This window comes from Haemorhous mexicanus, chromosome 19 (genome assembly GCF_027477595.1).
Source record: "Haemorhous mexicanus isolate bHaeMex1 chromosome 19, bHaeMex1.pri, whole genome shotgun sequence".
Taxonomy (NCBI): domain Eukaryota; kingdom Metazoa; phylum Chordata; class Aves; order Passeriformes; family Fringillidae; genus Haemorhous; species Haemorhous mexicanus.
Window position 1 is genome coordinate 11,490,526 of NC_082359.1, and position 20,362 is coordinate 11,510,887.

At 43.0% G+C, this 20,362-nt stretch overlaps 1 protein-coding gene across 2 annotated transcripts in view; it reads left to right on the top strand.

The window, feature by feature from the left end:
* The window catches only part of ATP2A2 (ATPase sarcoplasmic/endoplasmic reticulum Ca2+ transporting 2), a 43,608-nt gene extending 23,635 nt beyond the window's left edge, over positions 1 to 19,973 (top strand). Inside the window, exons 7-21 of one of the 2 annotated variants that reach the window (XM_059863180.1) lie at positions 332 to 417; positions 1,359 to 1,823; positions 4,138 to 4,226; positions 7,422 to 7,524; positions 8,039 to 8,170; positions 8,259 to 8,381; positions 8,601 to 8,819; positions 9,565 to 9,900; positions 10,125 to 10,345; positions 11,336 to 11,538; positions 11,707 to 11,792; positions 12,190 to 12,323; positions 13,309 to 13,426; positions 13,528 to 13,648; positions 18,869 to 19,973. In XM_059863180.1, the coding sequence (XP_059719163.1) occupies positions 332 to 417; positions 1,359 to 1,823; positions 4,138 to 4,226; positions 7,422 to 7,524; positions 8,039 to 8,170; positions 8,259 to 8,381; positions 8,601 to 8,819; positions 9,565 to 9,900; positions 10,125 to 10,345; positions 11,336 to 11,538; positions 11,707 to 11,792; positions 12,190 to 12,323; positions 13,309 to 13,426; positions 13,528 to 13,648; positions 18,869 to 18,882 (2,450 nt within the window). In that variant the 3' untranslated portion in view covers positions 18,883 to 19,973. Of the gene's footprint in view, positions 1 to 331; positions 418 to 1,358; positions 1,824 to 4,137; positions 4,227 to 7,421; positions 7,525 to 8,038; positions 8,171 to 8,258; positions 8,382 to 8,600; positions 8,820 to 9,564; positions 9,901 to 10,124; positions 10,346 to 11,335; positions 11,539 to 11,706; positions 11,793 to 12,189; positions 12,324 to 13,308; positions 13,427 to 13,527 lie in introns of both variants that reach the window. The other variant, XM_059863179.1, reaches the window with a different exon arrangement.
* Positions 19,974 to 20,362: the final 389 nt, after the last annotated feature.

Genomic DNA, 20,362 nt, shown 5'->3' on the forward strand with positions numbered 1-20,362 from the left:
ACACAAAGTACTGTAACTCAGTGCTGAAGCTGAGAGCACCACCTTGTGAAATCTGGCGTAGCAGTGAACATCTGCTTTTAAAGGAAAGGAACCTTTCTGTACCTGTGTGACATGCTTGTAGAAACTGGTACAGAATTTTTGCTAAAAGCCAGACATTCAGCTTTCTTGGCCAACTGAAATGTTTCCTGTTTCACTTAAGCAATTAAATTAAGATCATTTGAAGAAAGAATTTTGACATCCTAAAAATTTCAGTGCTGAAGATTATAACTTTTTGATTCCCTCAGGACTCCAGTTAGAAAATCTCTTCTTAAGACTATCATCTTTATTTTAGGTGAATCTGTGTCTGTTATTAAGCACACGGACCCTGTGCCTGATCCTCGTGCTGTGAACCAGGACAAGAAGAACATGCTCTTTTCTGTAAGTAATTTACTTTGAGGTTTTCAAAACGTTTATAAAATAACACTGAAGCTGATAAAAAATGTGCAGAACTTTAGGTCTTCCCCCCAAAACTGCATGACTTTGCTGTGTTCTCTGTACATATCTCTGTGTGTCTCCATACACATTGAACTAAATTAACTTTTAATAAAAGCTGTCCTCGGGGGAAGATGCTGGATGAAACCAGTCTATATGAGGAAAATTATTTTTGTCCTTCACAAGGAAGTCTTGGAGGGTGGAGCATACAGACTTTTAGTCTTTCTGCAGTAGTTTTCTAATGTAATAGTTCTTCAGTGTGATAAGAGCCCACACAAACTGTGGTGTTGTGTAGCTAAAGTTGAGAACTGACTTTCTGTATAGGAATGAAATAGTTTGTTCAATTTATTTGAAGGAAAGATTAAATGCCTTTCAGATAAGAGAAACTTTTTGCTGGTAGGCAGCTTAATTTTACTGTTCCTTTCCATGTTAAATACAGGGAGCCCCAGAGAACACATCTATTACTCATAGCAAATAACATTAAATCTGACAAAATAGAGCCCTAATTAAAAAAAAGAGAGGTAAAATGCATTCAATATTCCAGTTGAAACATATCCTGCTTGCTCAGCAGCTGGGTTTGCCTGTGGTGCTTGTGAGAGATCAATACTGACTCGTTTTGAGCCTGTTCTGGGAGCAGAAATTCCACCCTGGAGTGTTCCCTTAGAGACACAGGCAGTGTCATCCTCTTCCTCTTTACCCTTTTCCATACCCTGGCTGAAGCACAGTCTGAACTTGAATGTGGTGGTTTGGTTCGAGGGGGTTTTTGCGGTGTTTTTTTGTTTTGTTTTAGGTTTTTTTTGTTAAATTAAAACCAAACAAAAGAAACTCACCCACAGAACCTGTTTGTACATTGACTCCAAGTTTTCCCTGCTCTTCCTTTACCTCAGGGTACAAACATTGCTGCCGGGAAGGCCATGGGGGTGGTAATTGCAACAGGGGTAAACACTGAAATCGGGAAAATCCGCGACGAGATGGTGGCGACCGAGCAGGAGAGAACCCCCCTGCAGCAGAAGCTGGACGAGTTCGGGGAGCAGCTGTCCAAGGTCATCTCCCTGATCTGCATCGCCGTGTGGATCATCAACATCGGCCACTTCAACGACCCCGTGCACGGCGGCTCCTGGATCCGCGGCGCCATCTACTACTTCAAAATCGCCGTGGCCCTGGCCGTGGCCGCCATCCCCGAGGGCCTGCCCGCCGTCATCACCACCTGCCTGGCGCTGGGCACGCGCAGGATGGCCAAGAAGAACGCCATCGTCAGGAGCCTCCCCTCCGTGGAGACCCTGGGCTGCACCTCGGTGATCTGCTCCGACAAGACGGGGACTCTGACCACCAACCAGATGTCTGTGTGCAGGGTACGTCCCACGGCTGCTCCTGTTCTCCTCAGCCACTCCCAGCGCTGCTCAGATTCTCCTGATCGCAGCTCTTTAGGTTCTCATGTCACCAAAATCCTGCTCTCTTTTCCTGAGATAAGCCTCCACTTTGAATTCAGTTTTCCACTGTGTAGTTTTGAAGGCTTTTGTCTCTTTCCTTATTTAGTCATGGCCAAAAATAGCTGTACCCACACTCATGGAGGAGAAAGTTGTTTGTAAGCAGCTTTCCATTGACTTGCCTGTGAGCCTTTCAGGTTCCTGGGAATTCTTTGGTGTGATTTATGCCTTTTTTTAGAAAGTTACACTGTAGAACAGGCTGTGTGTCAGTGTCAAACACTTGCCTCTTCAATTGAGAAAGACAACAATAGTGGAGAAACTTACTGTGAGAAAAGGAGATTTACTGCAGTAACTTTGGTAGTCAAAGGTGTTTTCACTCCTGGGTGGTTCCACCTTTATTTGGTTATCTTACCTTCAGTGGCTTTGCTGGTCTGCTGGGGATCACTGCAGTGTTTTCAGTGTGCAACACTGACTAATCTGGCAGCTTGAGGTGCAGTTGACCCTGTCACCAGCACTGCCAGGGTCATCTTCAATGTTGCTGTATTTTTAGGTAAGCATGAGTTCTGTGCCTCTCCTCCCTTCCCCCCAGTAGTCTGGCTCATGTTGGCTAATTTGGGACTTTCATTGCTGGGCACTTAACATAATGCATGTTCAGTTGCCAGTTTGCCCTTCTGTGTAGGGATTTAATGGAGAAAACTCTGAATTCTTCTCTGTAATAACTTTAGATGTTCAGTGGCACAGCAACTCCAGCATGCAGTGTCCAGAGGCTCATTACGTTGGGTTAGAATTCCAAACGTGTGCGTGTTGGGCTCTGCACACCAGTGGTGAAAGTTTGTAAGCCCTGAGCACTTTGTTCTCATGTGATTGATGGCTTTTTCTTCCTAATTGGTGGTTGACTTGTTCTACTTCCTTAAGTATCGTAGTATTTATACCTAAGAGACACAAAGCAGCTGCTCATCAGTATTCCAGAGGAGGTTACTTGCAGTAGAGTTGCATAACTGCCCTAGTCTTTGCAGGGATTTTTTCATCCTGCAGATGCCAAAAACAGGAGGCTTCCCTGGTTAACTCATCATTTAAGTTGTGTTTATTTAAAAGCTCAAAATGCTCTGCTCCTTATTTAGAGGGCTAAATGTTTTAGATCTTGTCTAGCACAACTTGGTTCCTTGTTAACCTCTGAGGGCTGCAAAAGAACATGAATTGAAGTTTGCAAAAATGTTTCAAAATTCTAATACCTGTAACAATGAGTTTATTTTATCGGGCTGTGTTTTGTGAGGATGCTTGTCTAAAACAGAGGGCACACAGTGAGGGGAGAGGGGGACATTGCTAAAATGTGATGTGACAAAATGGCCTGTGCTAACCAGTGGATCAGAAGTTCCATTAGGATACACCGTTAATTAGTGAGAAATTATCTTCTCCAGTGCTACTCCAACAAGTCATGAGAGTAAGACAGCTTCAGGCACTGTGGTTTTTATCTCCATCCTCTCAGATGTGATTCTGCCTGCAGCTCTCCTAGAAAGGAATGACTGAGTTGCAGATCTCTTAGAGGTACAACTGCATCCTCCAGATTGGTGTCTGAATTTGAAAATATCATTTCACCAGTGCTAGAAGAGCACTGGAGTTGGCTGATTGGTTTAAACTCCCAGTGTCCCATGTGGTAAAGTGACTTGTAACTGGAAACCAGGACAGGAAAGGTTTTCATTTAAGGCTGGTATTAAGAGAAACTGGCCATAGTCTGGCTCTTGCTGAAACCTCACCTCTTAGATCTCAGCTTCTCCTATTTGTAGATGCTTTTATTTTGATTTTGGGAGAAATTGTCAGTGTCCAAGCTGACAGTGTCCAGTGAACTGTGTTTGACTATTCCAAAGCAGAGCATTAATTCATGATTTGTGTTACATGAGAATTAATTTACAGGTGGGAAGCTTAGGAAGAGCTTGGTTCTAGTGAGGATTGTCAGGTGGTGTGTGAATGGTTTTCCCAGCTGAAGTGGACACAGTTCTGTGGTTTTCAGCTCTGTTTTCCAAAAAGCTCTATAGGCAGAAGGGCTGTTCCTTGTACTTTGTGCTTCAGTTTATGGAGCTGTTCAAACATATGTGGGATACAAGTGCACAGAATCAGGTCTTGTCTGGTTTGTTTATTCAGACTGAACTTGCCTCTTGTACCTGCTTGCCTAAGGCCTGTTTAAATCTCTTGCTTTAATTATTGTTCAAAGGTAGTAACACTTCTAACTCTCTAATTTCAGATGTTTATCCTGGACAGAGTAGAAGGAGACAGCTGCTCTCTGAATGAGTTTACTGTAACTGGTTCAACATATGCTCCCATGGGAGAAGTGTAAGTGTCCTGTTCAAGTTAATCATTTGTCTGTTCATGTACCCACTGTTACTTTAGTCTAGAAAAGGGATGGATGCAATATTCAATAGTGATTGATAGTCAGTGAAAGGTCAGCCAGTGAGAGTGCACACTGAAGGGCTGGGGAGGAAATAATAAACAGGAAAACAAAGATAAATTGTAGAAAAGTAAACCTTCATAAAACATAAAGTCTCCAGTATTGCAGTGTTCCCTTGATAATCTAAAAATTAGTAAGGGGTAGAGAGGATTTACTTTGTTGAAATCTTCCTGGACTGAGATGAGCTATCTCAGTGCTTTTAAGTGAGGTTTACTTTTCTTATTTAAAAACTGGGTAAATCTGAAGAGGTGAGCATTTGCTAATCTGTGAGCTCAGTGTTTCCAATTTCTCTGCCTCAGAGAATGGGGAAGTTGTTTTTTCTGAGGCATCTTCTGAATGTGTTGGAGTTACCTCTTAAATTGACTGTAAATTCCTGTCCCTGGCCCTCAGTAGTTTATTGGTGCATCTGTTGGTGTGTGTTTGTCCCAGCCTTTGCTATTTGAGCTGCTGTTAAACCCAGTCCTTTAGGAAAGGAATGAGGTTTGGTTTACTTTATCAGCTGCAAGTCTCTCCTAGTGAGGTAAGTGGCTCATCCTGGAATCATCCTGGAAACTTCAGGAATTTTTAGGACTCTGCTTCTTGAAAAAAAGCCTCTTTTTACTGAGTTGCTGCAGCTCCTTTTACTTGATCAGTCCTCCATGTGTTCTTTAACCTTATCAATTCAGTTTTACTTGCAGAGTAGGACTCTGCTGTGGATGATGTAGAATTTAATTTCAGTTATTGTAAACATCTCAGCCTTGTGCAGTTTCACTTGTGTGCCTCTGACTCCTGCAGTCTTGCCCATCTCAATAATGATTATCTCTGTTTAATTTCCATAGCAGTTAAGACCCTGGTGTTCCCAGCAGCTGGAAATCTTAATTCCCCAGTTCTCTTTTTTCTTTCAAAGCTAATTGCTGTCAAAAGCTTATGCTTTTATTTCAGGAGGCAGCATTTGCTTAGACAAGGTGACTCCAGACCTTGCAAAACTCCCAGCTATTGCACTTTAGCTGGGCTCAGAAGAGCTCCAGATAAACAAAATAATAAAATAGAGTGTGGTGACAGATGTGGGGGATAATGAGACAGACAGCAATGTTTGTTAATGTGCTGTTTTCACTTGCTGAAGTTGAGGGAATGTGAACAAGCGTGTTAAACTCACTTCATTTGGGGACACAAAGGATTCTGAGAGGGAAATTGCCTGAGAAAGGCTCTTACTGGAGCACAGGGAAACTCAGCTCTGCTCCAACCCTGAGGGCTGCTTTATTTCTGCATTTATGGACAGCTTTTAAAGCAGTGGCTTTGGAGGGATTTGAAGTAAGGTGACTGACTTCACCTTGGATTGCAAACTGTCACTGAAAATGGAGTCTGGGGGGGGATAAGAAGCAGTTAATCCATTGCACTGCCCCAGAGCAGGACCTGCTCCAGATATGAACCATTTCTGACAGCTCTTCCTTGGTGCTTCAGACACTGTTGGCTTCCACAGCCTGTTCCATTTCATAACCATTAAGTGTTCTTGCACAAAATCAGTAATTCTTCACTTACTGTTAAAATACAGCATACCTAACTTTCCCCTATTCATTCAGAATATAAAATCACAAATACTTCTTACTAAAAACCTCCCAGATTTCATACTGATTAGTTTTCCAGGGATATTGGGAGATTGTCAAAGTTTGGAGTAGTTTTGCCATGTCTCAGCACACTCAGTCTTACTGCAAACTGAGAGCACAAACCCAAAAATAATTAAGAACTGCAGCAAAAGCTGGCAGATTGCATCTGACCTTCAGATGAGTTCATCTTGAAAAACCTGAAGCTGTAAGGAAAAAAATTCCTTTATCCAGAACTGATCCCAGCACCTTAGGCTCTGCATTTGTTCTTCAGAAACTGTTGATAAGGAACACAAAAACAGGGGCTGTAAAAAGCACACTCTGGTGTAACAAGTTAGGAATATTCCAATAATCTGGTGTTCTTTGAGTTCAGAACAGGTGAAAACAGGAAGTTTTGGGTGGGATGGATGAGGTGACAGCCTGAGAGCTGGACTTTAAAGCCACAGGCTATAGGATTATATGCCAGATGAACCATTAAAAACATACTTGTTTCCTTAAGATTCTTTTTGTTCTGGTGCTGTGTTACACAATGCTGGAATTTGTTTGCAGTACCACAAGTGAACAAAAACTTACATAATGGGACATGTCTAGTCTGTGTTGTGAATTCTTAGAGTAGTGATCCACATCTTTCCACCATCAGACCTTTTTCCCACTCCTTCAGAGCTTTAATAAAAGATGTTCTCTATTAGCTCTGGCATGGTAATTTTGCTAGGGGAAGATAACAGTATTGAGCACTGTCTTCATTCTCTTGTGCTTGCTGTAGAAGTCTGGGAATGTTCCAGAAAATGAATCAATTCACTGTTTCCAAGTGTGAAAGCAGAGAAGTTGCTTCTTTCTTGTGATGTCAAAACGGTGCTTTACTTCAGGAAAATGTACCTTCCCTCTCTCTGAAGCCTTGAGATATTGGTTATTAAGTGTGTTTCGCTACTAGAAAAGAGATTTTTTTTTTTTTCTCATGGAGTTAGTCTTGTGAAATGACCTCACTTTTCATGGCTTTAGGAGGCTCATATATAATACAAATCAATTGTTAGGAAATTAAAGAAGAAAATCTGCTTTAATGCCTGCCCAGCGCATGCACTTCATGCATTGCAGTAAAGCTGCAGAATGTGCAGCAGGAAGGAAGCTGAACTCCTCAGGTATCCTGCAATATCCCTCTCCTGCTTGGAGCTCCCTTCCCAGCCCTGCACAAGGTCAAACAGGGCCTTCCTGTGCTCATCACTGAGCCCTTCTCCAGGCTGCTGTGACACTGGCACTGCAGCAGGTGAAGTTTTGTCACTCAGGGAGTGATGTCATCAGTGATCTTCTCATTCCATTCATGATTCTGATCCAAACTTCAGAACTCCTCTTTATCAATCCTGCTCTTCCCAACAACTGCTGTAGTTCCAGGTCCATAAATAATGAGCATTGTACTAAATGGAAATGCAGTAAAGAGGATGAAGAAAATGAGATGCTAATGCTGAATAACTAACTTCAGTCTCTCCCTTTTCTTCCTCTGGAAAGGCATAAAGATGACAAACTCATTAAATGTAGCCAGTATGATGGTCTTGTGGAACTTGCAACAATCTGTGCACTCTGCAATGATTCCTCTTTGGATTACAATGAAGTAAGTTCATATCCTGGAACAGAGGAGAGTGTGGGAATGAGGATAAGTGTTCTCATCTGTCTGTGTAATACCTTTCAGTGCTAAATCCCCTTCTAGTCAGGGGGGGAGAGTATTTAGGCCCTCTCAAGTATTAATTCTGAGAATTACTTGTTTGTTGAACAGTGAGAACTAAATCCAGTAGCAAGTGTAATCTGTAATTTGGAGATCTCCTGATGCTGCTTTCTGCTTTGCCTTGCTGCCTTATGGTTGCTACGAAGCCTCAAAATGTCTTAAATGCTTAATGATAAAATACTGACATCTCTCTCTGCTGCTCTTGAGAGTAAAGGCCTCAAATTCCTACAAATCAAACTCCTCAAAGCTGCTTTTTTAAAATAGCTTTACTCGTTTCATGAGCCACATGAAATCTTGTAAAGCTTTTTTTTTCCCCCCGTTGTGACACTTGAGCTTTTGTCTCTGGTAGGTTCCAGGTGAGGTTTAAACTCCTGTGCTTTTGTTTGCTTTGTGTTAACTCAAGGCTAAGGGAGTTTATGAAAAGGTTGGTGAAGCCACGGAGACGGCGCTTACGTGTCTGGTTGAGAAGATGAACGTGTTTGACACAGACCTGAAGGGACTCTCCAGAATCGAACGCGCAAACGCCTGCAACTCGGTGAGCCCTCCTTCGCTGCCACTGCCTGGGCACACAGCTCTGTACTGTGCATCACCTAAATGCAGCTGATGCTTTTTGTTTTAAAAAGGTGATAAAACAACTGATGAAGAAAGAATTCACTCTGGAATTCTCCAGAGACAGGAAGTCCATGTCTGTCTATTGTACTCCGAACAAACCGAGCCGCACGTCCATGAGCAAAATGTTTGTTAAGGTCAGTCCCTGACTGGAGAGAGAGGTGATGGAATGGCTGCAAAGGATTTTAAAAACGAAAAATTACAGTGTAACTGTAATTTAAAAATTACCTTAACTTAAAAATGACAGTGCAACTAACTGCAGCTTGGAGTGGGAGGATGGACTTGGTAATTTAAGCAAAAGTTGTAATGGAAAGGGATTTATTAAGCTAAATTACTTCTTTTTTTTGCCTTTGCAGGGTGCTCCTGAAGGTGTGATTGACAGATGTACACATGTCCGTGTTGGAAATGCTAAAATACCTTTGACCTCAGGAATTAAGCAGAAAATAATGTCTGTCATTAGAGAATGGGGGACTGGCAGAGACACGTTGCGTTGCTTGGCTCTGGCAACCCATGACAATCCTCCCAAAAAAGAGGAAATGAATCTGGAGGACTCCTCAAATTTCATTAACTATGAGGTAAGATCAGTAGCACTTTTTCCTCTGCCAAAGTGGAGAATGGTGGCTTCTTCTGTTTGATTATTCCTCGAGGAAGGCACATCTGAGAATTTTCTTTCTGGGTATTTTTGATGTCAGACACAAGTTCCCCACTTGTAGGGAGGGAATGCTCAGTCTAAGAAGAGACTTCGTGTTTTAGAAGAAATTGTTGACAGCAGGTTGCTTTTTTTGGCTAAAAGCACAAGAAGAAATCAGTTAAACAGTCCAAAAATTGCATTGTGGTTTCAGCTTTCATGGTTTTTCAGTTTGGCATTGCTCAACTACAAGACCTTTTTGGGAATTTGTGATGGAACATACCTCTCTGAGAGTCAGGTTCACTTCCCTGCCTCTGTGCTGTCAGCTGCAAGGGCTCAGTCCATGATTATCATCTTGGCTGCTCTGTAATTTTCCAATGAAATCTGTATCTGGTATTTAGGAGAAAAGTAATAACAGTTGCATGAGTTTTTGGCTTGTGTTCTCTCTGCTCCTGGCACTGATGATAAAAATGAAAGACCCAATGCTTGCAGGTTGAACTTGCAAGGCTGGCAAGTAGAACATGTTTTAACTTCAAATTCATGCATTTGAAGCAAAATTTGCTAAGGCAGGACAAGGAGTGATCCCAAATGTCAGGACACAGGTGTAACATGCAGGGAAAACAATTCTTTCTCTGCTGCCAGAGGAGAAATCTGCAGGATCTTGCACTAAAACTCGCTGGATCTTGTTTCAGACCAACCTGACATTTGTGGGCTGCGTGGGAATGCTGGATCCCCCGAGGATTGAGGTGGCTTCCTCCATAAAGCTGTGCAGACAGGCTGGCATCAGGGTTATTATGATCACTGGGGACAACAAGGGCACGGCTGTGGCCATTTGCCGCCGCATCGGGATCTTCGTGGAGGACGAGGACGTGTCCACCAAAGCCTTCACGGGCAGGGAGTTTGATGAGCTGTCCCTGGCTGCCCAGAGGGATGCCTGTCACCATGCCCGCTGCTTTGCCCGGGTGGAGCCTTCCCACAAATCCAAAATCGTGGAGTTCCTTCAGTCTTTTGATGAGATCACGGCCATGGTATGTGATGGTTCCTTGGTTTGAAAGGCAAATGATGTTTAAACCCTAATTAGGCCTTCTCTGAGTAATTCCCCATTCTGGAAAACACTTGCTTCCATGTTTCCCTGCATTTAGTGAGTTTTAAGGATCCAAAACCACACCCAGTGTAAAATTCCTTTCTGGATCTGTATGTTAGTGCCCACCTTATTTACTGATTCATTTCCAACCCTGAATTCTCATTTTAGACTGGTGATGGTGTCAATGATGCCCCTGCACTGAAGAAAGCAGAAATTGGAATTGCCATGGGTTCTGGTACTGCAGTGGCCAAAACTGCTTCTGAAATGGTTTTAGCAGATGACAATTTCTCCACAATTGTGGCTGCTGTGGAAGAAGGACGTGCAATTTATAACAACATGAAACAGTTCATCCGATACCTGATCTCCTCCAATGTTGGGGAAGTTGTTTGGTAGGTTTAAATTGATTTTTTTCTTTGAGCTAGAGTAGTGATGATGGAGTCTTCCAGTATTTCTCACTAAAACCAGAGGAGGAGGAGGCTCTCCAGGTAATGGATCTCTGTGGAAGTTGCATGTTTCTGGCCTGTCTTTAGTGAAGAATTGTAGCTTGCCACAAAAGTTGTACAGTTGTATTTAGAATATTCTAGCTCAGCAGGTAATGCTTTCCAGTTATTTCTATGATTGGAATTATTCTCTAAAGAAGGAAAACCAAAACCTTAATCAAACAGTACGAGATGTGGAATTTCAGATAACTTAGTCCCAGGCATAGCTTAGATGTTTGTTTAACCTCAGGTTCCATGAACATGGCTTGTGTTCCTCTGGGAGGAGCAGTGGTGACCCAGCACCACAGAATGCATTGCTGGTGTCAAAATGTAAATATGGATCTCCTCACAGTCCTTCCATCAAAGCAGACCTTTCCCAGAGTGGGATAAAACACAGCAGTTGTGTTGCCTTGTTTCTTGTCAGCTTTAAGGCTGCCCTTCATGTGGCTCTTGCTGCAGCCCCTATTTCTGTTTTATTTATTCACACAGGCTTGGAGCCATGAAAGTTACAGGCTCAATAAACTTCTGCAGGGAATAGCAATAATCTAGGGAAATGAAGGTTAGTTATTTGAGCCAAAATGTGTCTTTTTAAAAGTGGTTTGCAAGCCTTTACCCATGTGTATGTAGATATTTAGCTGTAGAGACAAGTAGAGTGGAGAAAAAACAACCCTAAAGTCAAAAGTCTTCAATTTTTGAAGTTATCAGAAGAAGGCAATGCTTCAAAGCTTACATGCCAGTGGTTAGTCTTTGCTCTTGGATATGTGTTTAGTTTTCTGATTGTGAATATTCAGCTTGTGATCCTCAGTGGGTAAGAGAGAACAGAAGTGCTGCTGCAGGTTTAGGCTTAAACGTTCCTGACATGCACAAGAATAAGCTTGTAACTGGTGGGTTTCTTTGTAGTATCTTCTTGACTGCTGCCCTGGGTTTTCCTGAGGCTCTGATCCCTGTTCAGCTGCTGTGGGTAAACCTTGTGACTGATGGTCTGCCTGCCACTGCCCTGGGCTTTAACCCTCCTGACCTCGACATCATGAATAAGCCCCCGCGCAACCCCAAAGAGCCCCTCATCAGTGGGTGGCTCTTCTTCCGTTACCTGGCTATTGGATGTGAGTACTGATGGCTTTTTTTTCCTTCAATAAACTAAGACATGAATTACAAGGTTTTTTTTTTCAGTATTGGAAGTCTTGAGGCCTTGAGAAGTTTAAGTGTGACGAGTGAGGTCTTGTCTTGCATACAGTTCAGAGTGCTGAGAAAAGCTCTTTGTTTCCTTGCAGGTTATGTTGGTGCTGCCACAGTGGGTGCTGCTGCTTGGTGGTTTATTGCTGCTGATGGTGGTCCAAAAGTTTCCTTTTACCAGCTGGTATTTGCTCAGTTTAATATCTTTGGGGGGAGAGGGGAGGTTGCTGCTGCTTTCATACTTGAAATGACTGTCCAAACCCGGTAGGTTATGGGAATTTATATAATTAAACATTTTCAGACTTACCCTGTAAAACTTGATCATGATTAATTAGTCTTGATAGGAAAGCTCAGAGGTGGGATACCTGAGCTTTTAACAATTTGAAGGACAAATTGTTGTCTTGCAAGTAAAAGCCTAAAGAGGATTTTTCTAAAACAAGCAAAAGTTTGTAAGCACTGGTTTTAGGAGTCAGAGTAGAAACTTCCCTTTCTATAATACTCCCTGCTTTTTTCCTGGTTGCCTGTTTTACATTTTAAAAGTTAACAAGCTGTGGAAGTGAGTTGTGTCTGTTCTATTCTAGAGCCATTTTCTGCAGTGCAAGGAGGACAATCCAGACTTCTATGGGGTGGACTGTGTGGTGTTTGAGTCCCCGTACCCCATGACAATGGCTCTCTCTGTGCTTGTCACCATAGAGATGTGCAATGCTCTCAACAGGTTCGTATGTCCCCACAGGAAAGCCAAGCCCCTGCATAGCTTATCCAAAATCCTGCTTTTTGTGCAATTTGATCCTTGGTGAACAGCTCAGCTAATGAAGAGTGAGTCACATTTCCCTTCTGAGTTCTGGTAGTGCAAACAAACTGACTCTTAGATAACATTTGAGATCTCTTATCATAAGGTGTATTTTTAAGTCTGCCAATTCATTCTGGTATTTTACTAAGCACAAGCAACTGAAATATTTTCCATTATTTTTAATCTAAGCTTAATCAATCAGATTATCCCTACTATGTTTGTATAAAGTGATATCAAGGAGAACTAAAATAAGAATGCTGAAGATATGGAAAATAGTTTTTCCTGCCCTAAGGGAGTGTGGGTTTAGCCAATTAATATTAGATTATAAATGGAAACCACTAAATAGCACAATGTCAAGGGTATTTTTCTTCAAATAGCTTAGAGGTCAGTTAATTTAAAAACAAATAAACTTGAAATACAAGTGCACTGGGGTAGTCCTACATAAAGATACTGCTCCACATCTGCTGCTCTGGATCTCAGCCCCTTCTCCAGCACAGCCTAAATGCAGATGGAATCAAGAGCCAGCATTAAGAAGGTGAAAGTGTTTGACCCCATGTCAGTCTTTCAGTGAACTCCAGCAGAAGTGGGTGCACCTGGGGCCCTGGTAGACTCAGCTCTCTTAGGCTGCCATGTCCACACCTCCCTTTCCCTCCCATGGAGAAGACTTTGGGGTCATAGTGAGAAGAATAGACTAGGTCAGGACAGAACACTCGAGACTTTGAAGAACAGACCTGAGGCTGATGGTGGCTGCTGTGCTAAGCTGACTTTCAGGCCAGTTGAAGCTGCAGCATCCAAACTGTGTCCTGAGCCGTTTCCTGCCTGGGGTCCCCGTGCTGTGCCAGGCTGCTTTGTGGTTCTCAGAGCTTCCTGTTGGTGTCAGAGTCACACATGAGCTGTGTTTCTGTTGCAGCCTGTCAGAAAACCAGTCCCTGATGAGGATGCCCCCGTGGGAGAACATCTGGCTGGTGGGGGCCATTTGCTTGTCCATGTCCCTCCACTTCCTTATCCTTTATGTGGAACCACTGCCTGTAAGTGCCCATGCCTTACCCCCACCCCTCAACTTCTAGACAGAGCAAAACCTTGGCTGGGGCTGGAGGGGGAGCTTGGTAACCCCTGGCTTTTCTTTCAGATTATCTTCCAGATCACACCTCTGAACGTGACGCAGTGGCTGATGGTATTGAAAATCTCCCTCCCTGTCATTCTGCTGGATGAGACACTTAAATATGTGGCCCGTAACTACCTGGAACCTGGTAAAGATGATAGTGTGCGGCCTGCCACCAAACCCTGTGCTCTGTCAGCATGCACCGAAGGAGTTTCCTGGCCGTTTGTGTTCATTACTATGCCCCTGGTTATCTGGCTTTACAGCACAGACACTAACTTTAGTGATATGTTCTGGTCTTGACTGACATGGTGACGAGTTTTACATTCAAAGGAGAAAAAAAAAAAGTTTAACTTAATTTTTTTATTGTTTAGAGCAACTGTCTATTTCTGCTGAATTTTCACATGAACATATTTGCCGGTGATGGAGGTTTCATAATCTAGATTTTGGTTTTTTGCTTTTTCTGACTTCAGTGGGGGCAATATATTCCTCTTTTATACACAGTTAAAGTGTCCATTGACATGTACAGAGAACTAACACTATTTTATGCAAATATTTTTTTGTAGATGAAAAGCATGTACAGTGTTCTGTTCAATAGTCTATTCATCATGTAAAAAAAAGTAAATTTTTTTTGAGCCAGCGGACACTATCAAACTAAATTGGCAGCAGATTTTAGGGAATGAATGTGTGTTGTCTAAAACTAAAAAAGCATGTAACTGTTTGTCTTCTGCATGATCATCCAAACTTAATTTGTCATAAAGTCAGGTTTTGTTCACAAGCAGAACTTTCTGCACTGGGTAGAGAGTCCTGCTCCCTGGGTCAGGATTTCTTCTCGGTCCCCTCTTCCCTCACTCTCGGTTCTTGACTGTCCTTGTTTACACCACTTTCTGTATGAGGTATGCCTGATCTCGCTCGTGCAGAAAATGCCATTCCAGGTGCAGCCTGCTGGGGTTCTTCCATACTCTCCACACACATAGGGTTGTTTTTTTTTAAGGATTATTTATTTGTCTATTGTATTTTATTGTAACAGACCTTACTTTGCCAGTGTTGCCCATTATGCAGGGATAGGGAGGGCTACTTCTGTCTCCTTAAATCTAAAGCCTTTTTAACACACACAATCTGTTTCAATTCAAAAAAGGGTTTAAGTTGGGATTTAATACCTTTTTTACACATGTCAGAGCTTTTATTTTTCTTTCTTTTTTTTTCCCCCCTTTAAGATCAAAATTTGCAATGAGACCTGAAAAAATAACTTGCACTGCATAGCTAGAAATTGGATTTCCTACACTTAGGGCACTAATGCTCAGTTGTATACATGGAGTTACTCTGCTGGCCTGTTGTTAGCCTGACTTGAAGTAACAAGCTCGTGTGTGTTTTTTGTAAAATCTGTAAATAGCACATGACCAAATTGAACATATTGTATAGAACTATTTTTATTTTAATGTGGCACTAACCACCTTCATTATTACGGTAAATGTTAAAGCATGTTTTCAAATTCAGTCCTGTATCAACAATGTGTAAGTCATTAACAGTCCTAACTGTGGTGTTTTTCTCCAATGCCTTCCAACTTTCATCGACTAAAGTGAGTATTTTTCTCCCATTTCACCCTGCCAGTGGTGACTTGCTGTAAAATAGCATATGCTGTATACATGTTGAAGAATAAATAGTAATTTCCTTCATTCCCATGCTGTGTTTTGTCAAACTCTGCTGTGCTACATTATTATCACCACTTTAGACTCTCGTTTTGTGGTCTGAAGCTCAAATTACTGATTCCAAAGGCAAAGCACTTGCTTTTGGTTTAGTGTATTTTAGGGTCTTGTTTTATAGCACCTGGGAGCCTTAGTGCCCCAAGGTCTTACAGCTTTTGGTCTTAAGTTTGAGATAAAATCAGACAAATCTGTAACTTAAGATCCTGACAGCTGTTACCATGAATGTTTAGTGTCCAAAACTCTCTGGTACTCGTGGTCAGGTGCTGGTTTACTCCAAAGCTTTTCCCTGCTCTGAATCAGGGGCTGTCCCTCAGAGCTGAGCACCCTTCCCTGGTCCCTGCAGTGCTCGAAGGGCAGGTGCTGCTCCTGGCAAAACCAGCTCATTATTTGTTATTTGCCATCTGAGAAGGCAAAAGAACAGTCTCAGCTTAACAGGGCAGTCTTTGAAACCTGCCCTGGGGTCACTGTGTCTGTAGAGCAGCAGGTGCTGTTATCTTGTGCTGGCTCAGTCTGCTTTAGAAACCAAATTCAATCAGCTTTGTGATCCCTCTTGGAGGGGAAGGATAGTTCCAGGCTATGTTGTCTTGCTGCCAGCTGGAATCCAGCGAGCACACATAATTCTCTAGGTTTAAGCTCTCAAGTGGAGAGGTGCTCCCTCAGAACACAGAGGCTCTATCAGAAATTCCACTGCATTGTGATACTTTGTTCATAGAGACTTTGACTTGAGTTGATGCTGGAGTGGCTTAGAGGAGCTGGCCTGATGATGTAGCAGGTGTGTTGCCAAACTGTGAGCATTCAAATGCCCTTTTTTGGTGTGGAAGAGCCAAACTAAGGTTTTGCATTCCACAAAACCACTGGCCTTAACTGGCCTTTAGCTGTATCAATAACAAATCAGCAGCATGAGACCTGTCCCTGCTCCTTGAAACAAAAAATAATAGTTCCTGTGATGTGGGATTCCTTGAGATCAAAGTGTGTACCAATGTGTTATTTGCTGGAAACAAATCAGCAGTTTAGTTCTGTGTGCTCCCACTGCTATTGACAGACATTTCCAGGGCAGGAGTGCCACTGAATCCTTGAACACAGGTTCTGTTGAGCCTCAGAGCACCATGTGGTGGCCTTTTTAAAGCCACGTGTGTGGCTGCCACCATGAATAATTCTGCTTCTTGTACAATCCTGTTCCTGTCTTTTATCCCAAATAATTCTGCCATACACCCCCTTTTTGCCTCTCTTAAGAAGCTGAAGGGGAAAATGACTGTCAGTAAGTAGAATTCAGAATATTCAGAATTCAGCACCTTCTCTGTTGGATCTGTCAGTGTTGAAGATGAATCTTGCTGCTTGTCATGGATTTCCATAGAGATCTGAGAGCTCATTTGTGCCACTGTCTCAGAGGCATCTGGGGTAGGGCCTTGTGTTCTTTGGACTTTGCCTTCAAATCTGGATGAGTGGTGGGCAAATGGAGATGTTGGGATCCATCCCTGCAGGCTCCTGAGCTTACAGGACAGTCAGGTTTTACAATGTGCTCCTACAGAGCCCAAGCAATCTTCATCTGTCCTGGTTTTCCTCTGTTTCTCCCAGTCTTGTCCAAGTTTCCCTGCAGAAATGGAGCCATAGGGTTCCCCAGGATCAGCAGCTCAGGTTGGATGGCAGCTGTGCTGTGCTTTCAGCATTCTGTTCTCCAAGTGCTGTAAATCCCACCCCTGGCTGGTTGGGATTGGCCAAATGTTCAGACCTACCTGAGCTTCCCCCTGGGCAGTGAAGCATCCTGCCCTGGAATCACATCCTTGTGGTCCTGGAGCTGGAGTGCTGGGTCTGGGCTTCAGCCCTGGAGCTGAGCAGGCTGGGGGAGGCTGCAGCAGGAGCTGAAGAAGCTGAGGGCTTTTCTGTCATAGAAAGTACAGAACTGCAGTGCAAAGTTTGTAATTTCTGCAGGAAATGTCTGAACTAAAGTGTTTATCCTTAGCTGTATAGATCCTGTCATCTTTCAGCCTCAGTCTTTTCAGCTGGAGAAACCAGGAAGGGAGGACTTTGCAGGACAGACTCGTTTGTTTGGTCCCAAGTGTTTCCTCTCCAACCTCCCCAGTGCTGAGGTTGAGGAAGGTAACTCCTGTTGAGCCAGGTTAGCCCACAGACAGCAGTCCTTGTTCAAGCAGGACTAACTCAGAATTCCCCAGGCTTGATCTCCCACTCCATTCTTAAAAAATAACTTCATTTTTTTTTGTTTCTCTTTGCTCCCATCTCACCGAGCTTTTTCATCTCTGCTGTTTTCTGGATTCCTTGGTGCCCTCACACATCACTGCTTATTCTCTGCTGTGAGAGGGGTGTGTAAGACCAGGATCAATCGTGTGATTGATGCTGCCTTATGCTGGGAACACCAGGAAGGATATTGGCTTGTGCTGGGAACCCACTGGGGTTTGGAATGAGAGCAGCTCCTCCTGAATCCTGTGTTCTGTAGCAAGGAGGATGCTCAGGCAGCTGCAGTCATGCATTGAATTTTTAGCCAGGAGCTTTTGTCTTTGCAGTGCCTTGGGCTCTCTCTGCTTTCACGTGTGAGCAATCCAAAGTGCTGAGCTACACAACGAGCTGCTCCTTCTTGCTGGCATCTGAGCAATAAAAATAGTTCATACTTGGTTTCCCAAAACGTTACTGCAAATAAATGAGGCTGTACAAAATGTACAAAAGAGGCTGCAGAAAACCATTTCTACTGGTCTGTCAAAGTGCTCCGAGGCGTGTGTTGGTAGAGAGGCTGCTGGGGAGGTTCCTGGTACGAAACTGAGTTTTTAATCTGCTGATAGAATGCAGTACAGCAGTGCCAGCCCGACACAGCTCGAGCCCAGAGCTGATGGTACACAGCCCACGGGGGCTGAGTGTGCTGAGATGAAGGGAGGTAAAACCAATGGAGTCGTCTGTCTCTTGCACCTGTCTTGTTTACTTTTTTGCACTTCTAACCATTAACTGTTTCCCTAATCTCTGCTAATTACATCCTTAATTGCATTAATATGCATTTTCAAATCTTAGCAGGAGAGCCCAAATTTTAGTGTTGAAGCAGTGTTTGGAAGAGCTTCCCTGGAGCTGTAGGGACTCAGAGCAGTCTCTCCAGACACAAGGCTGACCTTATGCTGTGGTAGGGGTGAAGTACAGCAGGAGCTTTAGGACCTTGTACTCTACCCTTTGCCTACACATTAATCTGTGTAGTTTAATGACTTCTTCAAGGCTTTCCTACTGCTTCCCAGAACAAGCTGCCTGGCTTGGAAAAGGGACATTGTTAGGTCACTTTGGGGCCAAGCCTGCCCTAATGCCTCGACTGAAAAAACAAGTGCGTAGTACGGAACTTGAAAGTAAAAATTCCAAAGCAGTGAGAATTGTCTGTTGCCACTGGTCAGGCAGAGAAAGGCAAAAGCTAATTAAATGTGTCTTAATTGTTTTTCACTGCAGTCTCGAGTAGGAAGTGCTGGCTCTGCTGATAATCAAGGGAGCTGAGCCTTAATCCAGAGGATTCTGAGATTCAAGAACAAAGTAACCTGAGAGTGTCCCTTCAACGACAGAGCAGCCAGTTACCAAACTTAACATTCTTTCTTCTGTCACTGTTGATCTTAGTCTTGCTTGTATAATGATACTTAGCATTCATCCTTTCATTAACTGATGCCTTTTCTTTCTTTCCTTTTCAGCAATACTGGAGTAATCGCTTCCTAAACAATTTTGCAGAAATGTAAGGTTGTTTTGTTGCGTGCATGTGTTTTTAGCAACACATCTACCAAAACTTCTGCATGTATCGTGTAAAGATTCTTTGCTTTCCCTTAAAAACAAAACTCATTGTGTTCTCTGTGGAAGAAATGTGTGGTACCATTAGGACTTCATGATACAGATGTACAAACGTGCAATATAGCTTACCAAGTCGGAACTCTCTCCAGAGAAGTTGGGTTTCTGTGCTGCATGGAGAAGAGTTTGGTTATCCTTGAACAAGAATTGCGGAGCTGTCAGCCGATTTCCATATTCCTGTATGTAAAATGTCAGTTTCTACAATGTACAATATCAGATAATGCATGCCTTGGGGTGTAGACGGATCTCTCTCTGTATTGTATCATCTAAACATCCTACTCCAACAGCTTCTGTACAATGCTCTCCTATTTATAAATCCATGGAAACGATTACAGATGAATGTTAAACCGTAAGCCTCCACTTCATAACGTTGGATTTTTTTATCATCTGTGCAAATCAACCTCTTTTGCACTGTAATGTAACTTATTTAAATCTAAGGCAGTAAGACAGATGTTGGTGCAATACAAAATATCGTGATGCATTTATCTAAAAAGCAACAACGACGTAGCCAGTTCCCACAGCTGCATGTGTGACCTTTAGAAGTTGTAAATAAGATCAATTGTCTATTGACATGCTGACAGTAAAGGAGCATCACACCTAGTTTCATTTGTATCAGGTAAATAAATTTATTCTACAATACGTGCTCGGCGTGTTATTTGATGCACTTTGTTTCCTGCAGGTCCCTGCGTGGGCTCTGCAGCGCGCTCTTATTTTAATGCCAGGATGACACCTTTAGCACCAACACCATTGCAATCTTTCCTCCTAGAACTATGCAGATGCAGCTGCTCCTCGGCAGTATTGACCTCCTCGCTGGCGTGATTTCCTCTGTCCAGGGGCTTGTGTGTGTGTTTAAGGGACACTGTCAAGTACTTTGATCACTCAGTTTTTTTAAAATGCTCCATTGTTTGTAAAATCCCTCTGAGAAACGTAAAATAAACAATTCTTTCCCAACTACATCTTTTTTTTTTTTTTTTTGTCCTTTTCTATTTTCCAAATTGCCCCAGCCTAAAGTAGCTCCTGGTCTCTTCCCTTTCTGTAGACAAAAGGAAGATGAGCCAAACGTGTTTGCTACACCACGAGCATCCTGCTGGGAGTGCTTGGCTGTTTGGGCTACTCCCTTCCCCAGACCAGGGGCTGCTCTGCCACGAGCTCACAAGGCTGCTGCTGGGCAAGGCTAAAGCACTCTCAGGGTAAGAGCTGGAATTTCCAAGTCTCCTGTAATGCTCTGCTCCAAAGCTCAAACACCAGATTTTGTTTGGAATAAGAGACAACTTAGGAATGTGTTTTACATTAAATGTAATGCCTCTTAGCCTCCAGCCCCTGATAGCAGCACCCTGCTGGCA